Source organism: Boleophthalmus pectinirostris, unplaced genomic scaffold (genome assembly GCF_026225935.1).
Source record: "Boleophthalmus pectinirostris isolate CB_2022bp ecotype Guang Dong unplaced genomic scaffold, ASM2622593v1 HiC_scaffold_23, whole genome shotgun sequence".
NCBI classification, from domain to species: Eukaryota; Metazoa; Chordata; class Actinopteri; order Gobiiformes; family Gobiidae; genus Boleophthalmus; species Boleophthalmus pectinirostris.
Genome location: NW_026571207.1, coordinates 22125864 through 22140072, shown reverse-complemented (window position 1 = coordinate 22140072; position 14209 = coordinate 22125864). Strand labels below are relative to the sequence as shown.

Here is a 14209-nt window from a genome sequence, read left to right as displayed (position 1 = left end):
ACAGGTTTGGACCAATAGGGTAGTAAACTTTTTATTGGAAGGTAGTTACCATCAGGTGGACAATACATTATCAATCATCAACTTTAATATCTTCAACATAACTAATGAATATAATACATTGCTGGCAGTTGAACATGCAAACAAACCAAAAGGAACAGATGGAAAGCACATCCTTAGAGCAGTTTCTCACATTGGAAATTATTTTGAAGCTGCAAGGAGTAGAAGCTTGCTCTAAACTGCCTTTGATGTGGTTGTAGTGGGAGCTGCGTTTCTGTAGAGGGCAGACTTCTGAGCATTGATTCAGAGTTGCATCACCTCCTGTTACAGTCATCATAGATTATATCATGTGCTTCTTTTGATGCGTTTCTTGGTTTGTGTCCGAGTGAGTATAATGCATAGATCCGTGTGTGGGGGGCTATACAGACTGGCCCAGGAGTAGTGTGTGCTTGGAGTTTAAAGGTCCTATATTACACGTGCTTTAAGCCATTATAACATTCTTACTTTATTAGAAATATACCCGTAGTTTTGTCTCACTCACATATGTTTGAGTAACGCTGCTTTATTTGGCTGTCTCGATCTCCAATGCTCAAAATGCTCTGGTCCACCTTGTGATGTCATGTAATGATAGTTTTCAAGTTAGCAGCTATGAAATGAAGGTGCATGGAGTTTAAAAACACAGTGGAGCACTTTCTGTATTACCACATGAAATCACAAGGTGGAGTGTTTTTATGTTTGAGAAAAGAACTCAGCCTAAATATGCAGGGTTTGTGTGTGAAACATGTGTGAATGAAAATGAAATTCCAGGTATGTTTTGATTAGGAAAGAAGATAATACCATAGATCAGAACATAGCGTAATATGGGCTCTTTAAAGCACACTGTACTGATCTCAACAGTGTGAGCATTGGTCAGAGCCTGTGAAATGAATGCGATTCATTTGCCTTTGTTAGATGAGAGGAGTGCAAATGCTGAGAGGCTGTTCACGTAGAGACAAGGCTCTGCGCTCTCCAATCCAATGTCCCAGGTTCAGATTTGCTGATCATATTGCCTAAAAATAACAGAACGCAAACCAAATTAAAACAAGAAGCACAGAGTATCCTAAACACAATCTCACAGCTGTCATTTTGAAACTCACTGAGAGTTACAGACATGATGCACTTATTATCTCCCATGTTTTCTGTCTTATAATTCTGTAGAACCATCTTAACAAAACAAAACAAAAAACAGCCATAGAAATTCTCAGACTGAAACACGAGGAGCATGATGAGTAGATTTGCACCCCCCAGTGTTATATAACAGATCGCTCCCCATCCCACTCCATCTCTGTTTTTGCACTGAATCTCTTTACTTCCTTCTTGGACTTGGTGGAGCTGTGCATAGCTAACATAGTGCAGAATGGTGTGAATAAGTCTGGTGTTTTTTCATTTTGTTAATAGTGCACATGTGTTGTATCTGTTCTCATGGGGTTGTCATAGTCCCACTGGAGAGATGGTGTTAGCAGCTTTCAGGTAACATGCAAATGATTGTGTTTTTTTTGGTGAAATGAGCCAAGGCTGTTTTGTTTTGATGACAGTAAAAGTCAGTGTTGGTGTTAAAAGCAATAACACAGCATGACATTTTTCATTTTTTGTTTCCCCTCCTGGGATTGCCTGTAAAATGTTGATGTGTTGAGGCCTTTTACATTGTGGACTGTGGTAGTTCTATAACAATAAAACAGACATTTCCTTTAGAATTGGAGCCACATCATATACTGTATAAGTTGAATCTGTTATCATGGCAATACAATTAAATTCATACCAAGTACTACCATAGATTGCCTTTTTACCCATGAAAGAAATCTACTGATTTGACCAGTATTCATAGCAGAAGTAATATTTTTAAGCAATCATTTTTACATATTAGCCAAATGTCACCTTATAATTCTATCTTCATTTAAATTAATCATTTAGTTTAATCCTCATTTAAGGCTTATTTTAGACCTAGTTTAATAGAGGCAATCTTTGTATAGTAAGAATTTCATAAACATGTATTGGAAGTGCTTGTATTTGGGTTACAATTTAATTAAATTAATTTCTTTAATCATAAGATTTTTTATTTTTTTTTCAAATGGTCACATGTAAAAGTCATTTTTTTTATATTATTTATAGTGTTTCATTTTAAAAGCCACTGTAGATGAGTGGCTTTTAAGTATTGCTACAATAACTGTAATTACAATGACATTTTGTTTAATTGCACAGTAGGCTATCCATGAGTTGCAGAGTGATAAAAACCTAGCACCGTTTCCATTGCACTTAACAATTCAAAACAAAATATTATATATTTTCTTTGAATGAGCAAAAGGTACCATGGTGATACAATGCACACAGAAAACACAGACAAAAAAAAATTAAGATTGTCTGAACATTGAAACAAAAAGGTTTGAGTGACTGACTGAAACAAATGTTGGCCAATGCTAGCTAACTTGTAACTGTAAGTTTACTAGTGAAACTTGTTAAAGCGCACAAATCATCTCCCCTGTTGTAGTTCCAGCTAAGTCAAGGGTGACCACATGTCCTTATTTACCCGGGACAGTCCCAATTTTGAGTCTTGTGTCCCCTGTCCCAGTGGATTTATCCAAAACCAGTGATTTGTCGCAGTTTTGTACAAGAAATGTCCCTGATGTCCCTAATTTTGACCAGTCTGATACCTGCCAACAGTAAAGAGAGGCGTACATTGTAATTTGTTTTAAAAAACTGCTTAAAAACAACCAAAACACAAAGAAAATGTAACTATACTGGCTGACACGTTAGTCATGAATGATCTCTGCATAACAATTTTCCTTAATTACACACTTGATTTACAACTTTATTATTACCAATCATAAAAAAAGGGATGTCCCAGCTTTTTTATTTTGAAATTATGGTCACCCTGGCTAAGTCAACTGTTTCTGGTCAGACTGTGTTAAAATAAAGATCAGATGAAGTCAGATTTAAGTAACAGAGCTTCTAACAGAGTAGTGCTTTCAATTAGCTAGCTTCAAACCCCAGGTGAATGTTGATGATATTAGCTGCAGTTGCAAAGTATCAGTAAACAGGAAGTTGAAACCAATGACTACACTTAAATTACAGAAGAAATGTACCTGGGCTTCTCCATTGTGTCTTTGGCCAGGTAAATGTACCAGTAGACCAGATTGAAGAGACCAAAGGCCATGGGGAAGAGCAGCCGGGCGTACTTGTCAATGGGGCTGGTTCCTGCTAACTGTGGGATCTGAGGAAAGGCTGATCCCTGCTGCAGGAATATGGGGACTGGCACCGGTGAAGGCTCTTCACTTCTCTCACTACGACACATGGAGTGGTTTCTCCGTTTGAGGCCTTCCCGGGGGTTACTGTCTGTCTAGTAAGGGAATAAAAGAGAGAGCAGAGGGGGTTGTTGTTAATTTTCTGCGATATGGTTATTTGAACGTGTAAACAAGATTACAAGTGGTTTTAATATCCACAGGAGGTTTTCTTTGAATGAGAGAGTAGTGTCCCAGAGGAATGCAGCAGGTAGTTTGCTCAATGCCCAAAGGCTGGTGGGATTAGGAACTAGAGTATAGCTACGCAGGAGCTGGATCTCCACTCTGTTCTCACACCGAGGCTATTTTTAAAGCATCTAACCATGAGCCCAACACGTGAGGCAGATCCCAGGAGGACACTGGATGGCTTACTGTATTAGCATAAAGCATATAGCAGGAAAGGAGAGTGCTACACCAGAAACAGAACAACAAAACACATTACTATTTAATTAAATGAAGCAGAAAGGATGAAGGAGGATGACTACTTTGAAAAACAGAGAAACAAATCCATAGTGCCCATAATTAAATTCTGTTCTCTAAATTAGCTTTCTTGATTTCCTTCTACCCAGTCTTTATGTACTCCTGTTTTGTGAATAGTCAGATTGACCCAATCCTGAGCCTACAGTGAAAATGTATACACATAGAGTTATTAAAAATGCTTATACAAAATATACAAAGCACTAAAGTATTTTCAACCAAAATCTACTGTATATTTTTAAAATTTTTCCAGACAGGAGCAACTGAAACAGTGTTGTATCCATGGGTTTCAGAATGATGAGGGACTAGGATTGTGGCCATAGTGATTAATAATTTAAAACAAAATCTTTTGAATGGGGAGACATCCTTAAGATATTGCATATGAAAGAAAGTTGAAATTGTTTTCTTTTTTTTAACAATAAAATATCAGGCAATTATATATCTTATTTCTATTTCACTACTTTTCAGTTGCTTACCGAAGCATTGTCATCGTCATCCTCATCCTCCTCTGCCAGCACCTCCAGCCTCTCCTGTTTGGAGTTCTTTTCCTTCAAACGATGGGCTTGGATGGTGGCAAAGTAATTCACTGCTGCAAACTCCACCAGAGCAAATGCCACAAATCCAAAACACACGGCGATGAACCAGTCCATGGCTGTGGCATAGGACACTTTGGGAAGAGACTGGCGCGCACTAATGCTCAAGGTAGTCATGGTCAGCACTGTAGTGATGCCTGAAGATACATTATTATTATTATTATTATTATTATTATTATTATTATTATTATAATTGTAATAAATACCAGTAAGACACACAAACTCAAGTAATTTACTTCTGTATATTTGACATTATTGGTTTAGTTATGATGCAGTGATAGTGGTCATAGCATAGTGGTCATGAAATTAGTGTTACCAATATTAGTAGCTGTTGTAACTTTTATAGAAGTGACAGTGCTGGAAAGTGCTGGGTCCCTTAAAGTTTATCACTATTTTTTTTATGACACAAACTAAACATTTTTATGTAAATTTTAGCGGATTTTTTTTTTTTTTTTTATGAATTTGTGGTGATACTGTCTAGTGATTTTATTGAGCTCTCCCAGGACATGCCATCCAAAAAAATGTCACCAAAAGAAAAAAATGTGTCCGGTAACAGTTGGGGTCAGTGCCAAAATGTACCATATAGGACCTTTAAATGTTACCCAGTGTTGGAGCTGAATTGCAGATTTTGAAGAGCTATTAATCTCATTAGGAATTAAAGCTTGAGTAACAATAAAGTTATACTTTAGTTTTGTTTGCTCTTCTTTCACATATAATGATATAGAACACTTAGCATAATAATTGTTATGTGCGCACTGTAGTGATGCTGGCATATGTAGGACTCTATTATAAAAACTTTTTCAGATTCTTCAAGTGTTCATTTTTGTCACTGAATTATTTACTACTGTGTCATTTCTAGAAATAAACTGAATTGAGTCTTTTACCTGCAACTGTCCGAGCAGGAACTGATTCTTTATTTATCCAAAAGGAGACTTGGGACAGCACCACCACCATTATAAGGGGTATATAGGTTTGTATGAGGTAATATCCCAGCTTCCTCTGGAGAAGAAAATGGACCACCTGCACAGAGTAGTGACCTGCAACATAAACAGAACGTGTGAAGAAATCTTGCTGCAGGGGACAGAACAAGTTACCACCAAGCACATACCCTTGCCTGCCCTTCAAACACAACTGTGGCTGATAAAACCGAATGAATTCCTGCTGAATACTGGTTGTTATATATGTATAAGGTACAGTTGTATATTTTTTTAAAAGAAACATTAGAGACTATATTCTAATAAATTTACTTGTAAAGTAACCTAACCTAAGTTGTAGGATGTGAGGATAAAAATACTGCATACAAATACTCCTGTTGGTGAATTCGCATTAAGCTCTATAGTACCTCAAACTCACAGTATGTATTAGCTCCGACCACTTAAGTAAGCATCTCATACAACTGCTGATTCATATGGTCTAGATTAGAATCAACTAATGAAAATTCTTAAAGGAAGTAATTAGACCACCTAACAGAGTTTAATTTAATTTTAAGAGTGTATTAAGTTACTGTGGTAAGTTACAGCAGAATTTGAATATTTATGAGCTGTCAGATACCTGTGTTTGATTTGAAGATCTCACTGGACAATGCCTGTCCCACCAGATCATACTGCAGAAGACTCATTGACTCTTTGGGGCAGTCCACAGATGCACTTAGACCCTTTCTCCAGGTAAAGACAATCTCACTGCTGGTGTAGGCATCTAGAAAGACAAGAGTAAATTAAGTGTGCTTCCAGACATAGTCATAACATTTTGCCTTATGGTGTAAATGTGTGAAAATGGTTGCTGCTCATGATAATTTTCTCAAAAAATTTGGCTACCTGATATTTTGGTATAATGAATTTGACTTTTTGCTTGATGAATGTTTAGCAAATAAAAGGTTTATTATGCTGTCCTGTTTTAAGTACTGTTTAAAAATGTAATAAAGGCAGTAAATGAAACATTTACTGCAAATATTTAATTAAATAATATGTTTTATATAAGGATTGCTGTTTACAATAATGAAATTATTATTCTTACAGCTTCCGAACCGAAGAGGGCAGGCGTGGCCATCCATAGGGAAATCTTCCAGTTGCATTGGACATTCGGCACTGATTGTAAGTCTGAAAAAAAAAAAAAACATGTTACAACAAGTTTACATGTTACATGCAATCTCACAATATGACAATATATATTCTTATTACCTCATAGTGTAAAGTACTGTCCCATTTTGCATGATTCGAAAAAGCTTATTGGGTGTGGTCATGTTGTGAGAAATGGACTTCTTAGAGTTGCGGAAGAAAGTGTCTGGTGTCCATATTTTGTCCACCATGAGGTTGTTTAGTCTCAGGATTTCAGTGGGACCCTCAAATTTGAGCCGCTCATCTACCCACATCTGTCGAAAGAACATGTCCATGGTGTACTCCTGTGGCATTAAAGGGGACATATTATGTAAAGTCGACCTTTCTGAGCTTTTAACCATGTTGATGTTCCCTCATCGTTAGTTTCAAAGCTGTATTTATGCTTGTATTAGTTATTCCGCATTGTCCTGCAATCAAGATCTCCCCAAAATTCTGTTTTCACCTAGCCCCTATCTCCACCCACAGTTCCGTACTTTATGATTATTACATATACATACATACATATAGGGTTTGAAAATGAAACATTTTTCAGAACAGAAAATTTGTTACTAATTACAATGAAATGGTACTATGAAAAGGTGAGGTGCAGATTTGCAAATATGAACAGTAGGTCAACAGCAACAAAAGTTGTATTTGAGTTGTTTGTGGAAAACACTGGACAAAACGTAACACTATGTCCATTATGTTTAATTATTCATGTAAGAGCCATAATTTAATTTATTAAAAAGTTATTTTATATTTTACCATAAATTCATATTTTATTATACCTTAAAAACTATTATTAAAATAGTATTCTTAAAATTATAGAAATGTTAAAATGAATTATTTTCAGTCCCAATTTAAGTTACTTCAGTCAATTTAAGTCCTTAGGTTTATAGCGTAAGAGGGTGGGTCCACGAAAGAGTGTGGGTCCTAGGGAAATCAGGTCAAATAGGGAGACAGGTGTGTGGGGACTATGGCATTGTGGAGGGCGACCGACACGGTCTTTGACCGCACTGCACTGCACCGCACCGCACTGTACTGCATACGCTGAAAATCTGCAAATAAAAGAAATCAAACGAACTACGGACTACGTGAGTTTTTGTACATTTCGTGTGAGTCAAGAAGCGGACGCCCTAAGGATGGCTATTTACATATATTACAGCTCATGTTAAACTAGAAGCCATAACAATTCAGAAATACCAGAAAAATAGCATGATACGTCTTCTTTCACACAAAAAAAGGAAAATCTCTGTTAGAGTTTAGCTTTTTTTTCAATGTACTTGTATTCAACTTTCTCAACTGAAGTAAAATGAGAGGCAGTGATGAATGCCACTCATCCCAGATAATCATTAATCAATCTACTGAAGCATTCTTTCAGTCTGACGTGCTGTCATATTGATTTAAAGGCCATCAGTAATGGAGCCATGGTGCTACTGAAACAGATTAAAGCTCATTAATTGGTTTTGTGGCAGATTGCCCATAAGGCAGACATTTAGTGGCCTCTGTTATCTCAACACATTACTATATACATCTCCAAAGACATGCCATATCTCACCATCTCAACATCTGAAACAGGTCCAAAACTTGTGACAAATATGTCTGTCTTTACTTCTGTAACACCACCTTGAAAATAAAAATAAATAAATACTCATTGAAAAACACATAAAATTATATAGGATCAGCAGAATGTGACAACAAATGTGATACATCACCCACCTCCAGATCCAGGACGAAGTCTATTATCATAGCCATCCAATAATCGGTCCAAAATACGAGTAATGTTATCTGAGTTAATCCTCTCATTTCCATACACTACAAGACTACAAAGAAAAGGACCTAAGACTATGATCACTTTTGAAATTATATTGAAGCAACGAAGACTTACCTTACAAATGAGATAAGTGTAATTACAGTTACTGACCCGGTGGCCATGGTTTATACCAGATTCTGCAGAATTTCTTCCCAATAAACTTTTAGGACAACGCTATTTTAAATTCCTTTTTGAGATAAAAAATGAATCATCTTTTACATCCAGTGGTCTTTGAAGGCAGTCATGTGTCTGGTTAGTAAGAAGGAAACAGAAGTCACCACGACAAGAATAGTAATCTCATTAACAGATTAACTGCAAGGAGGGAGCCCTTTTTAGGTAAATACAAATGGTTGTAATTTATATATATATATATATATATATATATATATATAAGATCAGAATTACTTTTATTCATCCTCTAAAAAAATCTGTCTGTTACAGACATGCAGCCAACTGCAGAAGAAATGTTCAAGAACTTATCAAAAATAAAATGATGAACAATAAAATGAAACTCAAGTATCGCAACAAAAATAAATTTAACACTAAGTCGGTCTTTTTAATTACCTAAACTCCCGGTGAAAATAAAATAAACTTTTATATACATATATGTATATACATTTATAAAGTATATTTTATTTTTACCAGGGAATTGTTTTCGTTTTTGTTTGTTTGCTTGTTTCTTTGTTTTTGACTTACTAGTAGTATTCTTCCTACGTACTTTTGTTCCATTTGCATTGGTATAATCAATCTAATGTTTGTGCTATACCTAATGTTGTACACACCATGGCGCTGTAGTGAGACTTACTGAAACACCCGGAAATGAGACCAAAGCACAGAGGAAGAAATGCTGTTGAGTTAGAAACGTAGAAAACAACAGAAATAGTAGCTGCCATGTGAAAATTATTTCGCTATTCCTAATAACTAAACTATTGTTCTGAACAGAGCGTAGTTTTTATCAATGCAAAACATTTTGTTTAAAAGAAAAAAGCATCTGGTAGCTAGAGTTAAGCGTTATTAGCCGAGCGTGAGGCAGCGGGATGTCTGTGCACTTTGAGGAGAGGAGCGGTGTGGTCCCCTGTAAAACCCCCTGGGGGTCCTGGTACCAGACCATGGAGGAGGTGTTTATCGAGGTGAATGTTCCTCACGGGACGTCCGCCAAAGAAGTGAAGTGTCGCCTGGGCTCTAAGGACATTGAGCTACATGTTAAAGGAAAGGAAATATTCAAGGTAGTAAATTAACTTGTCATGAGTAGGCTGTGTGTTTTTTGTTCGGGAAATATTTCTACATTTCGGCTGTGTCCTTTTTCATTTCTTCCTTTTTGTCTTTTTTTTTTTTTTTAAAACATCTATACATCTTGTCTTTGGTCTGTCAGTCTTACTATACTGCCTGACTCGAAACTCTGAACTCGATAGGCTTCCCTTTTCCCCCAGAACAAACAATGCCAGACAGGGTGTAAAAGAGGACACTCAGTGAAATTCTTTATAATAATGGAGAATTAAGTGTTTAAAACTACATTGTTATTTCTTCACTATTTATTTAATACAGATTGCTTCCTCATTAAACATCTTCAGCTCTGTCTCAAAAGGTCTTTGACTCTGTACCACTATTCTCTAACTATTCTTGCATCACACCTGTCATCTCTTCCACTTTGTCAGTTATCAGAGATTGTTGAACACAAATACCTCAATATGAATCTCATTTAATTGTCTTTTATGCGCTCACCAGGGGAATCTGTTTGGTACAACTGTTTCTGATGAAGCTACATGGACATTAGGTGGGTTTATGTGAATGACATGTCTGTGATTCATTGAATTGTGGCATTTCCTCATTAATGCACTTGTCTTTTTTTGTAGAGGATAAATGTCTCATCCATATAGTCCTAATGAAGACCAACAGAGAAGCAGGGAACTGCTGGTCGTCTCTGTTGGAGGGGGAGTATTGTGCCAACGCGTGGGTCCAAGATCAGATGCAGAGGAAACTCACACTAGAGAGGTTCCAGCGGGAAGTAAGTATTGAGGTGCAGGCATTTTCAGATATATCTTAAAACAGCCATCATTTGAGGAACTTGATCGCCAAAGGTACTTTAATTATGTGATGGCTCCATTATTGTGCTTTATTTTTTATTTCTTTCACTTGGAAAATGCAATGGCTTAAAAATATAAGCACACAAAAATCTTATCATGTAAAGCACAATAGATATGGATGCTATAAAAGCTCTCATGTTACCAATTTTGAGTCTTTACTGTTCGAGTACAGTTGTGAAAAAGCAACTACATTGTTTTGTTTTCTTTCTTCAGAATCCTGGTTTTGACTTCAGTGGTGCAGAAATCTCCGGTAATTTTGCAGGAGGCGGCCCGGACTTTTCCAGTTTACAGAAGTAACAACTTCTAAAGGTGGACATTTGACCAAAATTATGAAGTTGATGAATATTTCTTTCAGATCATTTTTGGATATTTGGTTCATGTTAAGATGGCAACTGAGAACAATCTTAACTTTGCAGGTCTATTAAAAAAAAACATATTAACCTTTTGGCTTTTCAATAAAGTTTTTATTGAAAGGTACAAGCATATAGGTTTACCAGATGGTGGGAATTACAATTTTGAATTGAGAACACAACTCATTAAAAAACAAAAACAAAAAAACAACACAGGGAACTGTCAAATATTCTAACAATTATTCTATTGTAATTACCACTTTTGTGTTCTCTGCCTAATTGAAAACTAATAATTTAGCATAAGCAATGCTTTGTGTCTACAAATCAGAAATCAGTGAAAACAACTCATCGGTAACCGCTTGGCAAAGCTGATGTTCAGCTTCAAATATGATTCGCTAGAAATGACGAATCATAAACTAGCCTTATTCACTGGAGAAATCCAGAGCTTCCTCGCCATAACCAAAAACTAAAATTATCACCTTGGGTAGGAGTGTGCATTCACGACAGTTTAGCAACCTAGGGTGAGAGTTAAGGACTTTGGGCCTGATTTCTTGGTTCCTTTTTTGATGTTCACAAAATCCTTCTCCCTCCTCTTCCACACAGTGGACTGAGGACCTAGGTGGTTCTATACTTATTTGCTTAAAACCAGCAACCCAAATACCAAACATCATGGTATGGATTTAACAAGAACATACTGTACACTCGTGCAAGCAACTCAACCACGAAAGTAAAACTAAGCCAGGATGCAGACAAAGCATTACTGTTCGTAGATGGGGCAGATGGAACAGTGCTTGATGTATGATAGATGATTTTGGCTTTTCTTTAAAGAAGGCCATCATCTATGATGGCCATCTGTAAAGAAAATTAAGTTGAATTAAGTGAGTGACCTTGTTGCTATCCAAATTTTGCTAAAACAACTGAAGAAACTTTAATGAAGGTCACCCAGTTACTGAGAGCTCAGGTAGAGATTTCAATTGGCTGACTCTGGGATGGTGGGTAGATGAGTGATTTTGTAGTAGCTGTGCTTCAGCTGGCGTGCAGTTCTTCCTGAAATGGTCCAGCGAAGTCTTTGACTGTTTGGCCTGGAGCACTTGGAGGTGGCATATTCAGTCAGGCACTTCCCGACCAGCTCTCGCACGCAAACCAGATCACCATCCTTGATCTACAGCGATAAGCACAAATTATTATTATGTGGAGTAAAGTTGCCCAGATTTCATTGAACACTGATCACTTACATAAAGCTGCATCTGAATAGAGAAAAGGGCATCAAATATCTTGTCACTGTGCTCTGGATCATGTTGCTCACAAAGTTCAAAGCTCAATAGAGCAAGAGCTAGCAGAGATGGCTACAAACAAAGTACAATTCAGATTAACCGAAGATTAGCAGCAGCATTTCATGTCAAACAAGCAGGATGAACTCTCTGTAGCTCACCTTAATTTTGGTGAAAACAAATGAGCAGTGACAGACTTTCAGTTGAGCCTCCAGTCTTTCAGTGCTCAGGATCTTCTTACTATTAAATAAAAAACAAAACAAAAAAAAAAACTGTAATCCTTGGCTATTTCACACAGGGAAATGTCACTTAAATGCATGATGCTTGTAGGTGCACGTGCCTGATGGACCTAAATTATATTTTTCTCTAGTGCTCCCTTCAAATGCTAAATATGAGACACGTTTTAGTTCTGTGAAACTAGTTGAGTCATAAGACTCAACCTCCATGTGACCATCCTCACCTCTCATCATCAAGCTGCTCCTGGATGTGGCGGTGAAAAAGGCGGAGAAAGCGCAGTGTTGTGGGGGCCTTCACCTTCCAGTGGAGCTTCTCCATGATTATCTTCTCCATCCTCATCATGTCAGACACCGTGAAGCGGTTCTGAGTGATGCGGATCAGATCATTGGCAAGAGGCACATTCTTCTCCTCTTCATTAGACTTCACAGCAATGTAGAAGCAGCACAAACCCACACAGGACAGGTGTTTGGGCTGAATCTATTCAGAAACAATATATAATCTTGAGTTATTTGAACATAATTTTACATTCCACTTGTTTGTTTTTTTTGTACAGACCTTCATGACTGACAGAAATCGATCCAGGAGGCTGATAGCCAGAGAAAAGGTCTCAGAACTGAATCCAAAGAACCTGGTCAAAGACAGCAGGTCCCTCACCTCCAGTTCCCGCAGTTTGGTGGTCATTCGGAGCCCATTGTCCTGCGCACTCTCCAGATATCTCAGGCCTCCAAGTTTTGGCTGGTATCTGCCCTCCTGGTCCATTAAAGCCTTGAGCTGCACTGCAAAGGGCAGTGCTCCCGGGGCAGTGACTGTATCAATCATCTACAAATAGGCACAAGAAGAAAACAGTATATAAAGTATGTAAGTGAAGAACAAAAAATGAACCACTCAACAGGTAAGAAGCATACTGTGACTGTAACAAAAAACATTTTAAGTTTACCTAATGTTAATGTAACGTTAGTTCAAAATAAACATAGCATTTATTCACAAGTATTCTAGCACTTATGTGAGAATCAAATTCACCAGTAATGACAGAGACCTGGTTATTATTATAACGTTTGATCCCGAGCTCGATACTCGCATTTAGTCACCAGCAATGACAAGGCGTTAAATTTGACTACATATCGATAAGTAACTTTACACTATAATGCGAGTGCGTGAGAAGCAGAGGAGAGGGACACTTCCAAATAAGGCCTCGACCCAGCTGTCACCAGACTGGACTGAACTGGAAAGAGACACCCGTTCAAATCATCTCAACACTAAATCTTTTAATCACTAGTTATTCAAAGATTCCTACTCAGATAAATACGATAAAATGTTGCGTAATTACGATGAGATGAAGAATTAAATGTGTCTCTTCTTCAAGCTAAAGGCCTTGAAAGCGGCAGTGGGCTGAGCCTGCGTCATGTCAGGACATGTCCCTGCCATACAAACAAACGGAAAACTAGCACAAGATAGAAAGAAATAACACGTATCAAATCTGAACATTTACTGGAAACTGAGCATTAATTAGTAAAGGCAAAATAAAAAGCAAGAAAGACACTAAAATATGGGCCGGAATAGTTTTCAAACAGCTCCTGAATGTTAATCGATAGCTTACGTGCTAACGCAACTATAAAATCGGAGATATCGCGTTCGCTTTGTATTTTTTTTTTTTTTAAGTATTTAACCACACAACATTGACCATATGTAAAACAGCATTAACATAATAAGCCAATAATTGCCATTGGCCTTTATAAATAAGGACGTAGAAGGAAAATGTAGCTACTTACCTTGGCAAGTTGGGTTGTGTGGATTGCTAAAAACAAAACAAAAGCTTCACACGCTTAAACTAAGCGAATGAAAATGAGTGCAAGTATGAACTTTCACTTAAGAAAGTTTTAAGCAGAGTTTAATTTCTGCCTAAGCACACCCCCCTACCCTTGGCGTAAGGCGATGGGGAAAAGGACAGAGTGGTTTTAATGCGGCCATAAAACCATGCCC

The 14209-nt window shown here is 37.3% G+C and overlaps 3 protein-coding genes across 3 annotated transcripts; 1 reads left to right on the top strand and 2 right to left on the bottom strand.

Moving 5' to 3' along the window:
* Positions 1-726: 726 nt before the first annotated feature.
* On the bottom strand, positions 727-8236 carry gabra6a (gamma-aminobutyric acid type A receptor subunit alpha6a). Its single transcript, XM_020927795.2, has 9 exons — positions 8194-8236; positions 8033-8100; positions 6559-6779; positions 6395-6477; positions 5933-6076; positions 5266-5418; positions 4265-4518; positions 3117-3370; positions 727-1046 (listed from the first exon to the last, which is right to left on the bottom strand). Exons 2-9 carry the CDS (start codon positions 8033-8035, stop codon positions 1025-1027), a joined length of 1134 nt encoding a protein of 377 aa, XP_020783454.2. The 5' UTR covers positions 8036-8100; positions 8194-8236; the 3' UTR covers positions 727-1024.
* Positions 8237-9092: 856 nt separating this feature from the next.
* nudcd2 (NudC domain containing 2) lies at positions 9093-14171 on the top strand. Its single transcript, XM_020928883.2, has 4 exons — positions 9093-9513; positions 10013-10061; positions 10141-10292; positions 10585-14171. The coding sequence occupies exons 1-4, from the start codon at positions 9325-9327 to the stop codon at positions 10666-10668; spliced, it is 474 nt and encodes a 157-aa protein (XP_020784542.1). The 5' UTR covers positions 9093-9324; the 3' UTR covers positions 10669-14171.
* Positions 10814-14182, bottom strand: ccng1 (cyclin G1). The gene is made up of 6 exons (XM_020928774.2): positions 13999-14182; positions 12785-13048; positions 12453-12706; positions 12154-12232; positions 11957-12067; positions 10814-11883 (listed from the first exon to the last, which is right to left on the bottom strand). The coding sequence occupies exons 2-6, from the start codon at positions 13046-13048 to the stop codon at positions 11692-11694; spliced, it is 900 nt and encodes a 299-aa protein (XP_020784433.1). The 5' UTR covers positions 13999-14182; the 3' UTR covers positions 10814-11691.
* Between the last annotated feature and the right edge of the window lie 27 nt (positions 14183-14209).

Excerpts from the sequence above, each read along its gene's own strand:
- gabra6a (XM_020927795.2), bottom strand. Across the intron at positions 6,077-6,394 it reads CCCTCTTCGGTTCGGAAGCT|ATGCCTACACCAGCAGTGAG; the intron begins GTAAGAATAATA and ends TTGTCTTTCTAG. Across the intron at positions 4,519-5,265 it reads TCCTGCTCGGACAGTTGCAG|GCATCACTACAGTGCTGACC; the intron begins GTAAAAGACTCA and ends ATGTATCTTCAG.
- nudcd2 (XM_020928883.2), top strand. The coding sequence starts at position 9,325 with ATGTCTGTGCACTTTGAGGAGAGGAGCGGTGTGGTCCCCTGTAAAACC. Across the intron at positions 9,514-10,012 it reads AAGGAAAGGAAATATTCAAG|GGGAATCTGTTTGGTACAAC; the intron begins GTAGTAAATTAA and ends TGCGCTCACCAG. Across the intron at positions 10,062-10,140 it reads TGAAGCTACATGGACATTAG|AGGATAAATGTCTCATCCAT; the intron begins GTGGGTTTATGT and ends CTTTTTTTGTAG.
- ccng1 (XM_020928774.2), bottom strand. The coding sequence starts at position 13,048 with ATGATTGATACAGTCACTGCCCCGGGAGCACTGCCCTTTGCAGTGCAG. Across the intron at positions 12,233-12,452 it reads GAGCAGCTTGATGATGAGAG|TAAGAAGATCCTGAGCACTG; the intron begins GTGAGGATGGTC and ends TTTATTTAATAG. Across the intron at positions 11,884-11,956 it reads CTATTCAGATGCAGCTTTAT|ATCAAGGATGGTGATCTGGT; the intron begins GTAAGTGATCAG and ends TTATCGCTGTAG.